This window comes from Pelodiscus sinensis, chromosome 10 (genome assembly GCF_052426305.1).
Source record: "Pelodiscus sinensis isolate ZL-2025 chromosome 10, ASM5242630v1, whole genome shotgun sequence".
Taxonomy (NCBI): domain Eukaryota; kingdom Metazoa; phylum Chordata; order Testudines; family Trionychidae; genus Pelodiscus; species Pelodiscus sinensis.
Genome location: NC_143061.1, coordinates 1312813 through 1327396, shown reverse-complemented (window position 1 = coordinate 1327396; position 14584 = coordinate 1312813). Strand labels below are relative to the sequence as shown.

At 48.0% G+C, this 14584-nt stretch overlaps 1 protein-coding gene across 9 annotated transcripts in view; it reads right to left on the bottom strand.

Moving 5' to 3' along the window:
• Nucleotides 1-14584, bottom strand: part of ATP13A3 (ATPase 13A3) — a 107683-nt gene that overhangs the window by 27396 nt on the left and 65703 nt on the right. For all 9 annotated transcript variants that reach the window (XM_089780683.1, XM_075938303.2, XM_075938304.2 and 6 more), the window contains 9 exons: nt 14054-14233; nt 10703-10860; nt 7923-8111; nt 5530-5591; nt 4689-4839; nt 2725-2841; nt 1744-1761; nt 1479-1632; nt 1275-1395 (listed from right to left, as the gene is read on the bottom strand). In XM_089780683.1, the coding sequence (XP_089636809.1) occupies nt 1275-1395; nt 1479-1632; nt 1744-1761; nt 2725-2841; nt 4689-4839; nt 5530-5591; nt 7923-8111; nt 10703-10860; nt 14054-14233 (1150 nt within the window). The remainder of the gene's footprint in view (nt 1-1274; nt 1396-1478; nt 1633-1743; nt 1762-2724; nt 2842-4688; nt 4840-5529; nt 5592-7922; nt 8112-10702; nt 10861-14053; nt 14234-14584) is intronic.

The window sequence follows — 14584 nt, the reverse complement described above, 5'->3', positions numbered from 1 at the left end:
CCTTGGAGGGTCCCTAGCTTGGGGTGAGGAACACACCCTGAGTTCTGGGAGAGGAGATGAGGGAGGTGAGAAATGTGAATGCAGGAGAAGCAGATAAGATACCAGGCTGGGATGACTAGATTAACCCTTGCCTGGCCCTGTTCTCTGAAAGCTAAAGGGGGAGGAGCTGGCGGGAATGCGGAAAACAAGCACCTTTGTCCATGGAAGCAGAAAGGCATCTCCCAAAGCACGGTGAACTTTTTTGAGACTACAAATGTGTTCGATCATCTTACAGTCTGACCCCTCTGTCCGCCTTTGGCATGAGAAAATAAAACCCTTTGCCCTACGAGGAGAGGGACCAGTTCTGATGCTCCTAAATGACAGATAGTGTCCTCTCGACTCAGTCTAGTCTTGTGTGAGTGGTCCGCTGAAGAGAGCTGGGAAAGAGGGAGGGAGATGAGGTGGAAGATGTTATATCTTCCATGACCCACCTTTCTGGTGTAATATACTGCCAGGCCTGTTGGAAATGGAAAAGGTGGTGTCCAAAAGCAGTGGGCAAAAGTTTGCAGCTTGCAAAACTAGACATGAAAGAGTCAACCCTCAACCAGGACATCAGATCTGTGTTTCAATAACTGGGTACTAACGAAGGGCGTGAGAAGCTCTTGCCCTCTGGAATTCCTCTCCCGGTAGGTTCAGGGATTCTGTGAAATCCAGTGCTCTTTATGCATCTGTGGAAGATGTTGTCTGGAGACTAAAAATGTGTAGCTTGCATAGTCGCCCTTGGCCATGATCATCTGACACTCTGAGATCCGAAATTGGAGAGTTACGGAGGAGTAGGCCTTTTGGTCAAAAAGGTCCAGTCTTTTCTGGTCTTCATCACATTTGGCTGTTGTGAACACCACACCCGGTGACACTTTTCATGGACACGTTAGTTTCTGTTTCACAAATCTACTCACATCAGAATGAAGAGAGTGGGGGTTGTCATGCTGACCTGTATCAGACACCACCACACAATCACTCTGGAACTCTGCAGGGCCTGGGATGCTCCAGACCATGCCCTTTATTACTAAAAGGTATTTGCTTGCCTTAGGATTCTGTCTAATGTCCAGGATATCAACATCACTGCACTGTAGTGCAGGTGGGTAGACACAAATGAAAGAGATGGACAGGAGAGGTCAGTTAGATAAGAACAAAATAAGCAGCCTTCAGCCAATCAAGGAGTACAAAGAATGTAAACAGTGCAGGTTCAACTGTACTAAATGTGTTAGTTCTAAATTCAAAGTAGCTCCTCTTACCTGTTAATATTCTGGACTTTGTGCCATGTAAGTTTTGATTCCAATTTTCTGTGAGCAAGAGCGATAACTCTGAAGCCCTGCTTAGTGTATTCTTCCAAAATCGTTTCAAAATCAACGGGAACTTGAAAAAAGTCAATTACAGAATCATTAGAACTTCTCATCTCACAGTTGAGCTCTACGAGAAAAGTCAGTTTAGTCCTTTACCTGTCTCCTGTTTGCACAAACTGGCAATCACCTCTGGAGCCCCTTTCATGAACGCATCCATCCTTTTCTCCCCCAGCACTCTTGTCACCACACACATGCGTTGCAAAGCAGAAGAAAATGGAAACTGACGCACAATTCCAATCTCATAACTGGCCTGTGTAAATGATCAGAGACAACAAAGGGGAGGGTTGCTGGGCAAATGTATCCCCTGAATAATGGTTTTAAAAGCCAGTTCCTTAGGAAGAGGAGAAATATTCACACTTACCGACAGCTCAAAGAGTTCCTAAAGGGAAAAAAAAGAAAAGTTTCTAAGTATCGTTTACAAATCTCCATTTCAAAGCAATGTTTTCAGTGCGCTTATCTGATCTGTATCATGCCAGGAATCCATCTGAGTGATATGATATGGCAGGTGCATCCACAAGATAGAATTTCAATTTAAACTGCACTGAATTGTAATTAGGCTTAGGAAGTTTGATATGAATGTCGTTCATTAATACAGTGCATCCGACCCCAAATGACCCCGAAGCACTTCCCAGCCTTGTGTACTAGTGAAAGCACAAGAATGGCATCAGTTGATCAGACTGATTCTCCATGTGGCCGCAGAGATGCTGTGGGCCCTCCCCACTCCATTCTTCTACCAGCGGAGGAGAGACATAACCCAGGTTTGAAAAGCACTTAGGATATGTTTACGCAGCACAGAACACGGCAGCTGGCCACGCCAGCCGACTCAGGCTCGCAGGACTCAGGCTGCAGCTTGGGCTCTGGGACCTTCCTGTAGACCCTTCGACGTACCCTTGGAGACGCAGGGATAGCGGGTGCTAGAGAACTGCTAAGTAGTACTCCTTACTGTTATAAATTCAGCCCATTATAGAAATTCACATGCAGCTAACAGCGCACTGCAAGTCTGCTCAACAGCTAAGGACAGGAAGTAAAGAGAACATTGCTATCGTGCTCCTCATGCAGTAGCTGCAAACTACTTAGGAGGGGGTAAGGATACCTAATTGTCTAAAAAAACATCCTAATATGTTCAACACTACCTAGGTGGTCAGAGCGTCAGAATACTGACACATTCATTTGGTGCCACAGGGAGCAGTGCCACCAACTCCTGCAACACCTGAGGGGACCAAGTGCTGATCAGTCCTGACCCATTCAGGATCAGAGCCACAGGACCACAATTCAGAGGATTCCCAGGCATTCTAACGTGCTACAGAATAAAATGCAGGCAGAGCAGAGGGAAATTCTGTACCATTTCCTGATCTGTGGCAGGCTTGGATTCTGGAAGAAGCTGTTTCGGAGGCCGAACCACAGTTGGCATTATTTGATTATGGAGAGCGGTTTCCTCTTCAGTTGCTTCTTCAAGAATCTAAATGAAAACAACACTCGAGTCACGCCTTCCATTAACTAACTATACACCAGACAATTATATTTCTGCAAACAACAACTCAGGTACTCGACAGCAAGAGGGCTGATCTTTCTTGATAGCTCTTAACAGAAATCCAAACAAGAATAAAAACCAGCAAAAGACCAGATAGACCACGGTCCCTTAAAAAACTTTAGCTAAAAGAAGATGAGTGGTTTATGCCAGAAACTGACGCCACACTGCCAAGATTAGGGAAAAAGTAAATCGCACTTCAAGAACTCTCTCAGCTTACTAAATGTAGGTTTTGTATGAGACCGAAGGTTTAAGACCTGAGTGTTGGTGTTGACACTCTCCTTTTAGAGCAGCAGTGGGCAGCCTAGGCTAGCGAGTGACCTCAAGGCTGTTCTACCCAAGCCAGTCTCTCAGAATAGGACAGTTTTACTAACTGCACTTGCAAAGCTAGAATGTGTCGAGTGCCAGGTGAACTGCGGCAGCACTTTGATAAGGGGCCAAGGGGACGCCCGCCTCTCTCGATGGTGTGTGCCATACGCATGCACCTCACTCGACATGCCCTTGGCTCATGCCCATGCCACTTTGGTAATATCTGTAGGGAAAAACCACGCAGGCGAAAACCAGCAGAATCTGGTAAGAAAAGGGCTGTGGGCCACACACAGAACCCGCTAGGCCGCAGGCTGCCCATCACTGCCTGTCACGTTGCTGGATCTTGAGGGGAGCAGCCAGATCCCTGATGCACCCATAGTTGGGGGTGCTGGCCCCAACAATGATATAGAAGGGGGCCATGTGGGGTATTGAATGGGAGCTTGTTGTTTGCTGATCCTGTGTATGCTATTTATGTGAGTGTATAATGTCTGTGTGTGTAGATAGGAATCTGTAATCTGTGTGGAAGCTGAATATTTCTCTGAATGTGGTTAAGCATTGCTATGGACGGGCTGAGTAGCGAAGCCCTGTGGGACAATGGCCCTTGATGGGCCAAAGACACACCTAAAGCAGGAGGGCGGAGACCCAAGAGCTACCAGTAGAGAGAGGGTGAGGACCAGGTGACCGGCTGAGACCAGAAGAGGCCAGGAAGGGGGTATAAAGAGGCCATGTGGTCAATGCCATTTTGTTCTCAGCTCAGCACTTCATCCCAGAGGCAGCATTGCAGGGATCGAAGAGCCCGGAAGACCTGTGAACCCATCCTGATCGTAGGATGTGCAATAAGAACTTTTAAACCAGCAGCTGTAACATCTCTGCTAGAGCCTGCATCGAGAACTGGGAGATTCGGTGCATGTAACGTAATATTCCTTAACAACCTTACTCTCATGCTTTTCTTTCTTGTGTTAATAAACCTTTAGTTTTAGATTCTAAAGGATTGGCCCAGCGTGATTTGTGGGTAAGGTCCAGAGGGTAAATTGACCAGGGATCTGTGGCTGGTTTCTTGGAACCGGACAGGACTTGTTCGGGGTAGGTGGGATTGGGTGCTAGGACCCCCCACCTGTGTATGAGGCCCGGGGCCATCTGGGGCACGGATATTGCTGGGGTGTCGGAGGGGTTTTGCTCGGGAGGCTTCAGGCAGGCAGCTGAAGCGCTCTGTGAGACTGGTTTGTGGCCTGTTTGGAGAGGTCACCAGTCTGGGGGCTGTAAGGAGCCCCAGATTTGAGCAATTCGCCCTGAGCGGACGCCCTCAGCTGTGCCCAGACACGGCCCGGTCCGTCACACTGCCCTAGAGCACATCTCCAGCACGGAGGCCCGTCTAGGAGCTGAAATCTTGCCATCTGAGGAAGCGCAGCACCATGCACCCGAGTACTAGCTGCAGTTCGGGTTCCTGCACTCCGAGAGAACGGACTTACCCATCGAATGGCTTCAAACATCTTCAGATCAAGCGGGTCCCCAGAAAGTGCGCCTTCAATGTTCGTGAGTGAATGACACGTTGCCATGCAAGCAACAAACTGAGACTTCACCAGGCTCTCGCTGCAGGCGCTCTCTTCTGGCAAAAGGAACCTAGCACAGAACACAGTAACGCCAATGGTTTACTCTGAGCTAGGTGAGCAGCGGAACACTGCCTTCCAGCTCTTCCCAAGCTTATCCCTTCCACTCTGCCCAGAGGACGGATTAGGACCGCAGGCTGGGATTTTTCGTAGAGCCCAAGGGAATTAGGCAACCTGCTCCCACTGAATTACAGCATGATATGGGCATGTACCTCCTGCTGGCTCCTCTGCAATCCCCATCTCCACTAGGGGAGTAGTCAGACACAGCTGGTTCGATCATTTGTAACTTCGCTTGGATCTCATCCAGACAAGAACTAAAGCTGGCTTGTCCGAATCCAGTCCCTGGTAACTCAGACGAAACACCCTGACCAGGCTGCAACGAGTGCACAGACCAGGCTCAAAATCCCTTTGCCTTGTTCTGTGCCCTGTTCCTAACTCCCAACCCACATTTTACAGCTGTGAGAACAGGTCGTGGACTTTCCACCAAGTCGTGCTCACATACGATGTGTAACCCTTTCCAGGCATGCTGTTGTGCACATTCAGGAACACAAAGGACCAAAAATTCTTTTCTGCTTTATGCAGGCTCTTGGATGCTCATGACCATAGTGTCTGAGTACCAGTTACATATTTGCTCTCATATCAATCCCACGGTGCCAAACCAAACCTCCCTCTCATGAAAATACTGTGGTACGCTTGTACTCACCGACCATTCTCCACTCTCTGGATCCCCCAAAGATCTAAGCCATCTTCAGTCAGAGTGCCAGTCTATCAAAAAGCAAAACAAAAAGCCAATCAGTTGCCACAGAGAAAAACTCCCTTGCCAAGATGGGCTCTGAAAAGTGCCGGTGGACAAATGACCAGAGCTACACTTGAGCAGGGACACGACAGCATTTTCACATCCAGCCACAATGCAGATGTGATTTTCGTTAGCTGTCCCTTGCAGAATACGTCTCCGTGCAGGTTCCGCAGGGCCCTGCCCATGGTACAGCAGCATCATATGACTGTCACTTCCCCGTGCCATGCATTCACTGCTCTCCACAGTCTGCGCTCACGGGACTGAAGGGAACACCCACTCCTCAGCCCTCACTACTGTGAGCTCACAAAGCCTGTGGTTTTGGGCGAGGAATTTCCTAACCTTGCACATGGAATTCCAAGTGAAAAGACAACAGATGACCGAAGAGCAACAGCTCGAGAGCTGGGCGCTAAGCTACTGCCCCAACAAACAGGTATTTGGAGAACTGTTCACACACCAGTTTGAATCCATCAGCCATACAGAGAAACCTCACAGCCGTGAAGAGAGTTTAAGGCCGTGGCGGCCAACCGGTTCTGAAGCAGTAGCCGCTATCGCAGCAGTAGCTACAGCGAACTAGCCACACTCAACCAGCCAAATAGCCACATTTGACGAGGGCTAGTGGGCTGCACACCACAGGTTTAAGGAGTTAGACAAAAATGTAGAGGGGAGAGAAGTCTGGATGAAGCGCTAGCTCAGTGTTTCTCAAACTGTGCTCCGTGGCGCCCCAGGGCTCCGAGAGACCTCTCCAGGGGCTCCGCGAGGTTGACAAACTGGAAATGTCGATAGGTACAACACGTACAGTCAGCGGGCCGCTGGGGCTCCGCATAAGTACAACACATACAGTCAGCGGACCGCTGGGGCGCCGCATAAGTACAACACATACAGTCAGCGGACCGCTGGGGCGCCGCATAAGTACAACACATACAGTCAGCGGACCGTTGGGGCGCCGCATAAGTACAACACATACAGTCAGCGGGCCGCTGGGGCTCCGCATAAGTACAACACATACAGTCAGCGGACCGCTGGGGCTCCGCATAAGTACAACACATACAGTCAGCGGGCCGCTGGGGCTCCGCATAAGTACAACACATACAGTCAGCGGGCCGCTGGGGCTCCGCATAAGTACAACACATACAGTCAGCGGACCGCTGGGGCTCCGCATAAGTACAACACATACAGTCAGCGGACCGCTGGGGCGCCGCATAAGTACAACACATACAGTCAGCGGACCGCTGGGGCTCCGCATAAGTACAACACATACAGTCAGTGGGCCGCTGGGGCTCCGCATACATTTTTATGTACGTAAGGGGCTCCGGAGCCCAAAAAGTTTGAGAAGCACTGCGTGAGCTGAAAGGAGAACACAGACGGGCTGTGTTTACTTGCGCTATTTATGACTTTTAATTCTCCCTGGTCCCACATAACAGTTTGGCCTTTCATTTGAAATTAAATTAAAAGAGAAAGGAGCCGAAGCCACAAAGTCTGAATCCCAAATTTTCCTAAGAGGTGTGGTGTGGGCCTTCATTCCAGTTTGATAATACTTACACCTCTTGGGTCTCTTGGCAAAGTAGCATCTGGAGTTTTGAGATTCCACTTACATTTTAAAGCACAGGCTGGACATCTCTTCCCCAGCGCCCTCGGGAACGGACCGGTCTCGAACCGGGGAGATTGCCAGACTAGCGATGGTTCCCTGCCACAGGCCAGAGCTGCTGACTCTGCCAGCGGGAGGGGCCAGGGGCAGAGGCAGAGGAATTCCCTCCAGCTCCTGGCAGGCTGCCTGCCGGGTCACTGACCCTGCTGCTGCTGCCCCGCCCAGATTGCCTGCCAGACTCCAGCAGCCCACGCTGCCACAGGCTGTCTGGGGCTCTGCAGCCCCAGACCCGGTTCCTCTGCCACAGGCTCTAGCCCCCCTTCCACAGGCTGCCTGGGGCCCTGGCTCTGCAGGGCCACAGGCTGGTGCTGGCCCAATTCTGCGCTGCGGGGGCTTCCCTGACCTGGCCCCAGTGCTGCAGGCTGTCGGCGGCTGCTGCCAACTCCTGCCCTGTCCCACTGCTTCAACCCTCCTGGATCACCCTCCTGCCACTAGACTACCAGGGTTCTCAGCTGCAGGAGCCAGAGAACTCCGGTTGGGGAGGGACGAGCTGTGTTTGTTTATTGTCTACCACCCAGGAACACACCAAGGGCCTGTAGCTACTGGAACAGAGCTCAGGTTCACAAGTTCTCCCGTAAATAATTATTACTAATGCCCTTCTAGCCACTGCTGTTACTGCGACTTTCAGTAACTAGCGCCGATTCCTAAACGTCACCTTATCGAAGCACACGAGATTCAACTGGCCACAGATATTTATCCTCTGAGGGCTGATGCAGAAGATACCAATCTTTTTTAACCGTCTCTGGGCATAAACGATCCCAGCCGTCATGGCAGCCGGAAGTGCAGGAGGTACAGTGATGGTTATGATATCCAGGGACTCGATGATTATAGTGTGAGCAGGAACCTAGAGTTAAAGAATGTACAATCTTAAGTGAATAAAATTCAGTCTCCCCTTAATACACAAGTTCAATGTAGCTTTGGAGCACAGCTTTCAGAGAGGACGTTCCTTTCCACCTCTTCCTGGGCTATCACAGGTCGCCGCCGCTCTTGTGCTCAGGAAGTTAAAGCTGCGGTAAGCTGCAATGCTAGCCATCCGATCCTGACAGTTTTACACCTGTAAGCAGCGTTCCCTCCAGGGTGCCTGGCAGCCCAGCCTCACAGCTGATTAATCAGCCTCGCTAGGAGCTGACTCACTGGGCGGGCTGAATAATTGGAGGGAATTGGAGGGAACACAGCTTGTAAACCCCCAATCTCTTGGGTGATACGTTAGTTAAAAGTCAAAGGTGAGTGACTCATGTGCAACAAATCTGATATATTGACATTTTCTATATCTCACCAAAAAACTTCTGTGAATGACCCTTGGTATGCAGCTCATTTCTACACATTTTAGCAATATCTAATTTGGTTTGATTGGCTATGAAAGTCACATGGTATCCTATTTCTCCTTTGCATCACAGTAACCTCTAGAATCAGGTTTCTGGTGCAAATGCTTGTGATTGTAAATTCAGATTTCACTTTCCTTCAACATGAGAACAGCCAGACTGGGTCAGACCAAAGGTCCATCCAGCCCAGTATCCTGTCTGCCCACAGTGGCCAATGCCTGGTGCCCCAGAGGGTACTGATCAAGCGATCTCTCTCCTGCCATCCATCTCCACCCTCTGACAGACAGAGGCTAGGGACACCATTCCTACCCAGCCTGGCTAATAGCCATTAATGGACTTAACCTCCATGAATATATCTAGTTCACTTTTAAACCTAGCCTAAACAACCTCCTCAGGCAAGGAGTTCCACAGATTGACATGCACTGTGTGAAGAACTTCCTTTTATTTGTTTTAAACCTGCTGCCCATTAGTTTCATTTAGTGGCCCCTAGTTTTTATATTATGGGAACAAGTAAATAACTTTTCCTTATTCACTTTCTCCACACCACTCATGATTTTATAGACCTCTATCATATCCCCCCTTAGGCTCCTCTTTTCCAAGATGAAAAGTCCCAGTCTCTTTAACCTCTCCTCATAGGGGATCCGTTCCAAACCCCTAATCATTTTAGTTGCCCTTCTCTGAACCTTTTCTAATGCCAGTATATCTTTTTTGAGATGAGGAGACCACATCTGTACGCAGTATTCCAGATGTGGGCGTACCATGGATTTATATAAGGGCAATAAGATATTCTCCATCTTATTCTCTATCCCTTTTTTAAGGATTCCTAACATCCTGTTTGCTTTTCTGACTGCCGCTGCGTGGACGTCTTCAGAGAACTATCCACGATGACTCCAAGATCTCTTTTCTGATTAGTTGTAGCTAAATTAGCCCCCATCATAATATACGTATAGCTGGGGGGTTTTTCCCCCCCATGTGCATTACTTTACATTTATCCACATTAAATTTTATTTGCCATTTTGTTGCCAGTCACTTAGTTTGGTGAGATGTTTTTGAAGTTCTTCACAGTCTGCTTTGGTCTTACGTTCTTCTATGTGTCTGACAATTTTATTCTTTACTATTGTTTCAACTAATTTGCCCGGAATTGACATTAGACTTACCGGTCTGTAATTGCCGGGATCGCCTCTAGGGCCCTTTTAAAATATTGGCGTTACATTAGCTATCTTCCAGTCATTGGGTACAGAGGCTGATTTAAAGGATCGGTTACAAACCACAGTTAATAGTTCCGCAATTTCACATTTGGGTTCTTTCAGAACTCTTGGGTGAATGCCATCTGGTCCCGGTGACTTGTTACTGTTAAGTTTATCAATTTGTTCCAAAACCTCCTCTGACACCTCAATCTGTGACAAGTCCTCAGATTTGTCACCTATAAAGGACGCGTCAGGTTTGGGAATCTTCCTAAAAGCCTCAGCCATGAAGACTGAAGCAAAGAATTCATTTAGTTTCTCTGCAATGACTTTATCGTCTTTAAGTGTCCTTTTGTATCCCGATCGTCCAGGGGCCCCACTGGTTGTTTAGCAGGCTTCCTGCTTCTGATGGACTTAAAAACATTTTGTTCTTACCTTTGGAGTTTTTGGCTGGTTGTTCTTCAAACTCCTTTTTGGCTTTTCTTACAACATTTTTACACTTCATTTGGCAGCGTTTATGCTCCTTTCTATTTACCTCACTAGGATTTGACTTCCATTTTTTAAAAGATGTCTTTTTATCTCTCACTGCTTCTTTTACATGGTTGTTAAGCCACGGTGGCTCTTTTTTAGTTCTTCTACTTCGTTTTTTAATTTGGGGTATACATTTAAATTGGGCCTCTATTATGGTGTATTTGAAAAGTACGGTCCCTTAAATTTTGCTTTCTTGCTGAACATTCCTGTCAATACATGTGCCTGCTACACCCTTAATGGAAAGCAACAACAGCCACAAAGGTTCCATTTAAAAATCAAGACAAATATTGGCAGAAAGGACTAGTAATAATAATAGGACTAGTAAGCAAATACAAAACACCAATCAGCCTCTACTTTTAAAATACAAGAGTAGGGCGACAGAGGGGCGGTAACCTTACCTTGTTTAGTATGCTATTGACAACCGTGTAAAGAAAGCCAGCACCTGCCACCACCACAAGACACAGCAGAAACATGAAGGCATCTCTGTAGAGCTTGAAGTCAGTTGGCTTTGGATATAGTATAGAACGAACAAGCTGTCCTTTCGACGTACTAAAGCCTATGATGAGATTTCAATGTATCAGATTAAAAGTGCAAACAGCAGCAGCGACAGTCTCATAGAACAGGAAGGGACCTTGATAGGTCATTGAGTCCAGTCCCCTGCCCTCTTGGCAGGACCAAGTACCATCCCTGACAGATCTGCCCCAGATCCCTAAATGGCCCCCTCAAGGACTGAACTCACAACCCTGGGTTTAGCAATGCTCAAAGCACTGAGCTCTCCTTCCTCCCACAATGCACCAAAAGCCTTTGAAAGAGTAAAATCCTGAGCTAGTCTTTTGATCCTCAGGTTTTGCAAGTGCTAACCCTATTTAGCATGCTGTATCTGCAAACTCTGACTTCCATCAAATCATCAAGAAGATGAAGAGCAAATGTAGTTATCAGTGTTACTCGCAGACATTCTTTATATGCTAGCTGCAACCCGGCACAGCATGGCTATCTACCCTACAGTGACAGGTTCTCCCAGATACATTGTGCACCCAAACGCCACTCTGGGTGTGCATGGGCTGTAAGCACAAGCGACTGGATTCTTTTTAAAGAGCAGTACCTGTTGGAGCCATGTCTACACCCCAATACTCGAGACCACTGTAGCTGCAGGGTGGCCTTAACAGCCACTCAGTTCCTTCAGCGAGAAGGGCTCTGGATTAGTGGGGAAGGAGGGGACCATGGAATCAGCACGAACAACACGTCTCAGAGGAGCCCACTTACTGCACGGCGAGTCACTGGTCTCTTTCCAAGAGACTGCCCAGAGAGCGCCCGCTCCGAGTACCAAGCAGTTCTCTCCAAGCGGGGGATGGAAGAGGAGTCCTTCCCGAGGGATTTATGGAAACCCCATCACACACTCTGGCCATCCATTATCCACCCGGGGTCTCAACAACTCGCTGCGTACCAGCGGGGGGATGCGGCTCTTTTTCTGGCACCCGGTCCCTGGCCTGAATTGGGAGCTCAACATGCCCCTCGCTGCCCCCTGCTGGCGCCTGACATGAGAAAAATCCCTTCAAACTTTGACGCTCAAGTCAGCACGTGACTGGAGAACCCAGAACGTGACCTAGATCTGCGGCAACAGATGTGCTACGGTGAGAGGTGGAGGATGAAAGGACGCCTCGGTGCCTGAAACAGGTTTGTGCAGGAGATAAGTATTCTTAATAGGCTTCCAGTGGGCCTGGGTTTTTGTTTTCTGTGACACCACCTGGTTTCCTTTATGGCCATTTTCATCTTGCGTTAACGTTCTTTTAAGAGGAGACCTAGGCACCGGCCTGCGACAGACTCCATAACACCACAGGTCACCAGCCCTAGGTACTCCCAAACTTACAGCACTGTTTTACTTGTCTGCAAACAGAAAAACTATCCAGGAAGAGTTTCAATGTCAAGTCCCTTCTCCAAAGTCACATATAACTGCCACCCTGGCCCTGGGCGAGACGCTGGGAGCACGTCCCAGATTATTAATGGGTGGAGTGGAAAGAAGGAGGTTGCCACGCGCACACAAAGGAAGGGACGTCTGTGGGATGGTGAAGCGAGGGTGTGAAGCTCAGCCTCTCAAGCGTGTATTCAGATGCTCTGCTTAGCCCCGGTTCTTATCCCAACCAACGTAAGGACAGGAGTATTGCTCTGATCTGAACTTGGCGATCAATAACTTCATCCACAGTCTGGCCTTTCTATGGCTTACTTGAGACTGAGAATGGGATAAAGCTGGATGTCGCTTGAATAACATGGCGAGCTTTCTAAAGGAGTTTAAAGTCACTGAATGCCTCACAACTTTTCACCAGTACCAGGGTAAGATGCATGGATAGATGATTTTGGATGAAAAGTTGGATGTGCCCTTGTAGCCAAGAAGGCAAATGGCACATTGGGCTGCATTAGGAGGAGCATTGCCAGCAGATCCAGAGAAGTGATTATTCCCCTTTATTCGGCTTTGGTGAGGCCACATCTGGAGTATTGTGTCCAGTTCTGGGACCCCCCACTACAGAAAGGATGTGGACGCATTGGAGAGACTCCAGCGAGGGGCAATGAAAATGATTCGGGGGCTGGAGCACATGACCTACGGAGGAGAGGCTGAGGGATTTGGGTTTGTTTAGTCTGCAGAAGCGAAGAGTGAGGGGGGATTTGAGAGCAGCCTTCAACTTCCTGAAGGGAGGTTCCAAAGAGGCTGGAGAGAGGCTGTTCTCAGTGGGGGCAGGTGGCAGAACAAGGAGCAATGGGCTCACGTTGCAGAGGGGGAGGTCTAGGTTGGATATGAGGAAAAACTATTTCCCTAGAAGGGGGGGAGGCGCTGGGGTTCTAAGTTTTCTCTCTCTGATTATGGTCCATGCACAGGTCTGTATCTAAAAATAGGCTTGCAAGACACGTAGGAGGAATCCTGGGCAGTTTTAAAATGCTATTTCACAATAGTCTGGGTTACAGAGCTATTAAACTATTGATGTGGTGGAACACAGGGTTATAAATAAAGCTAATAACTATATAAGAAGGTGACTGCCACTTGTGGGCACACACTGCCATTTAAATATATTTACTTCAACGTTAGAGACAGGTTTTCTCCATAGTCGAGTGAAGCCAAAAGGAAAACCAATACCAAAGAGACAGGCAGGACACACTCTTCCGGAAAAACACCACAAATTGGGTTTAATGCTACACTCTGAACCTCTCTAGTCCAGCACACTCTGGTCCAGCAGAATCTGGCAGGTTTTTAGTCAGTCAGATGTCCACTTCACACGGGTGCAGCCAAGTTTCCCACAGTCCCTTAACATTTCTTTACAACCACCAGCCCTGGCTCTCCATGTTCTGTGCTGCTATTTAGCTCTAATTTACCCCACTATGTCTTCTAAGAGCCCAGTCAGCAGTGGAAGTGTTGGTCATGCTGCTGGACAATATTGAACTTACGTGGTTTGGCAAAATTCTCTGGTTCGGCACCAGGCAGGTCCCAAGGGTGCCGGACTAGAGAGGTTCAATCTGTACTGCAAATGTTTCTGGGCATATTTTCAATCCCTTGACTTTAATGGTTAATAGTGCTGAAAAATTAATAGCCAGCGAGGAATTCTCAAGTACCATCGTCCTAAAAGTTTTCAGAGTAATTTTGTGAAATGTTTTAGGGAATATCTGTTTAATACAACTAAACTGACAAAAAGGTAGGAAGCAGCAGACAGCTCTACTTTTGAAATCAAATGGTTTATATGAATGAGAAAACTTAAAATGTGTACCTGTTCTCACTACTATGGCTTTGACGAGTTCTCCAGTATAAAAACGGGTTTGAATGACATTGGTCCCACAGAACAAAGTGTGTCGCTTATGTGCTTCTGGACTGTATATTTCATCTCCCGCTGATTTGGGGTGTTCTGCAGGATTTGGGAGATTAGTCTTTGTTACAGGAACACTTTCACCTTAAACAAAAAAAAAGGCTCTTCAGTTCATGAAAGTCAAATACAAACAATAAGCACTTTTCACCCCTTTTCTAGAATCATGTTATCCTAACGGATGTGGAAACAGAGTCAGGGTATATCTACACTACCACCCTAGTTCGAACTAGGGTGGTAATGTAGGCAACAGGAGTTGCAAATGAAGCCCGGGATTTGAATTTCCCGGGCTTCATTTGCATAAAGCTGGGCGCCGCCATTTTTAAATGTCCGCTAGTGCGGACTCCATGCCGCACAGCTACATGCGGCACGGAGTCCGCACTAGCAGACATTTAAAAATGGCGGCGCCCGGTGAGATGCAAATGAAGCCCAGGAAAT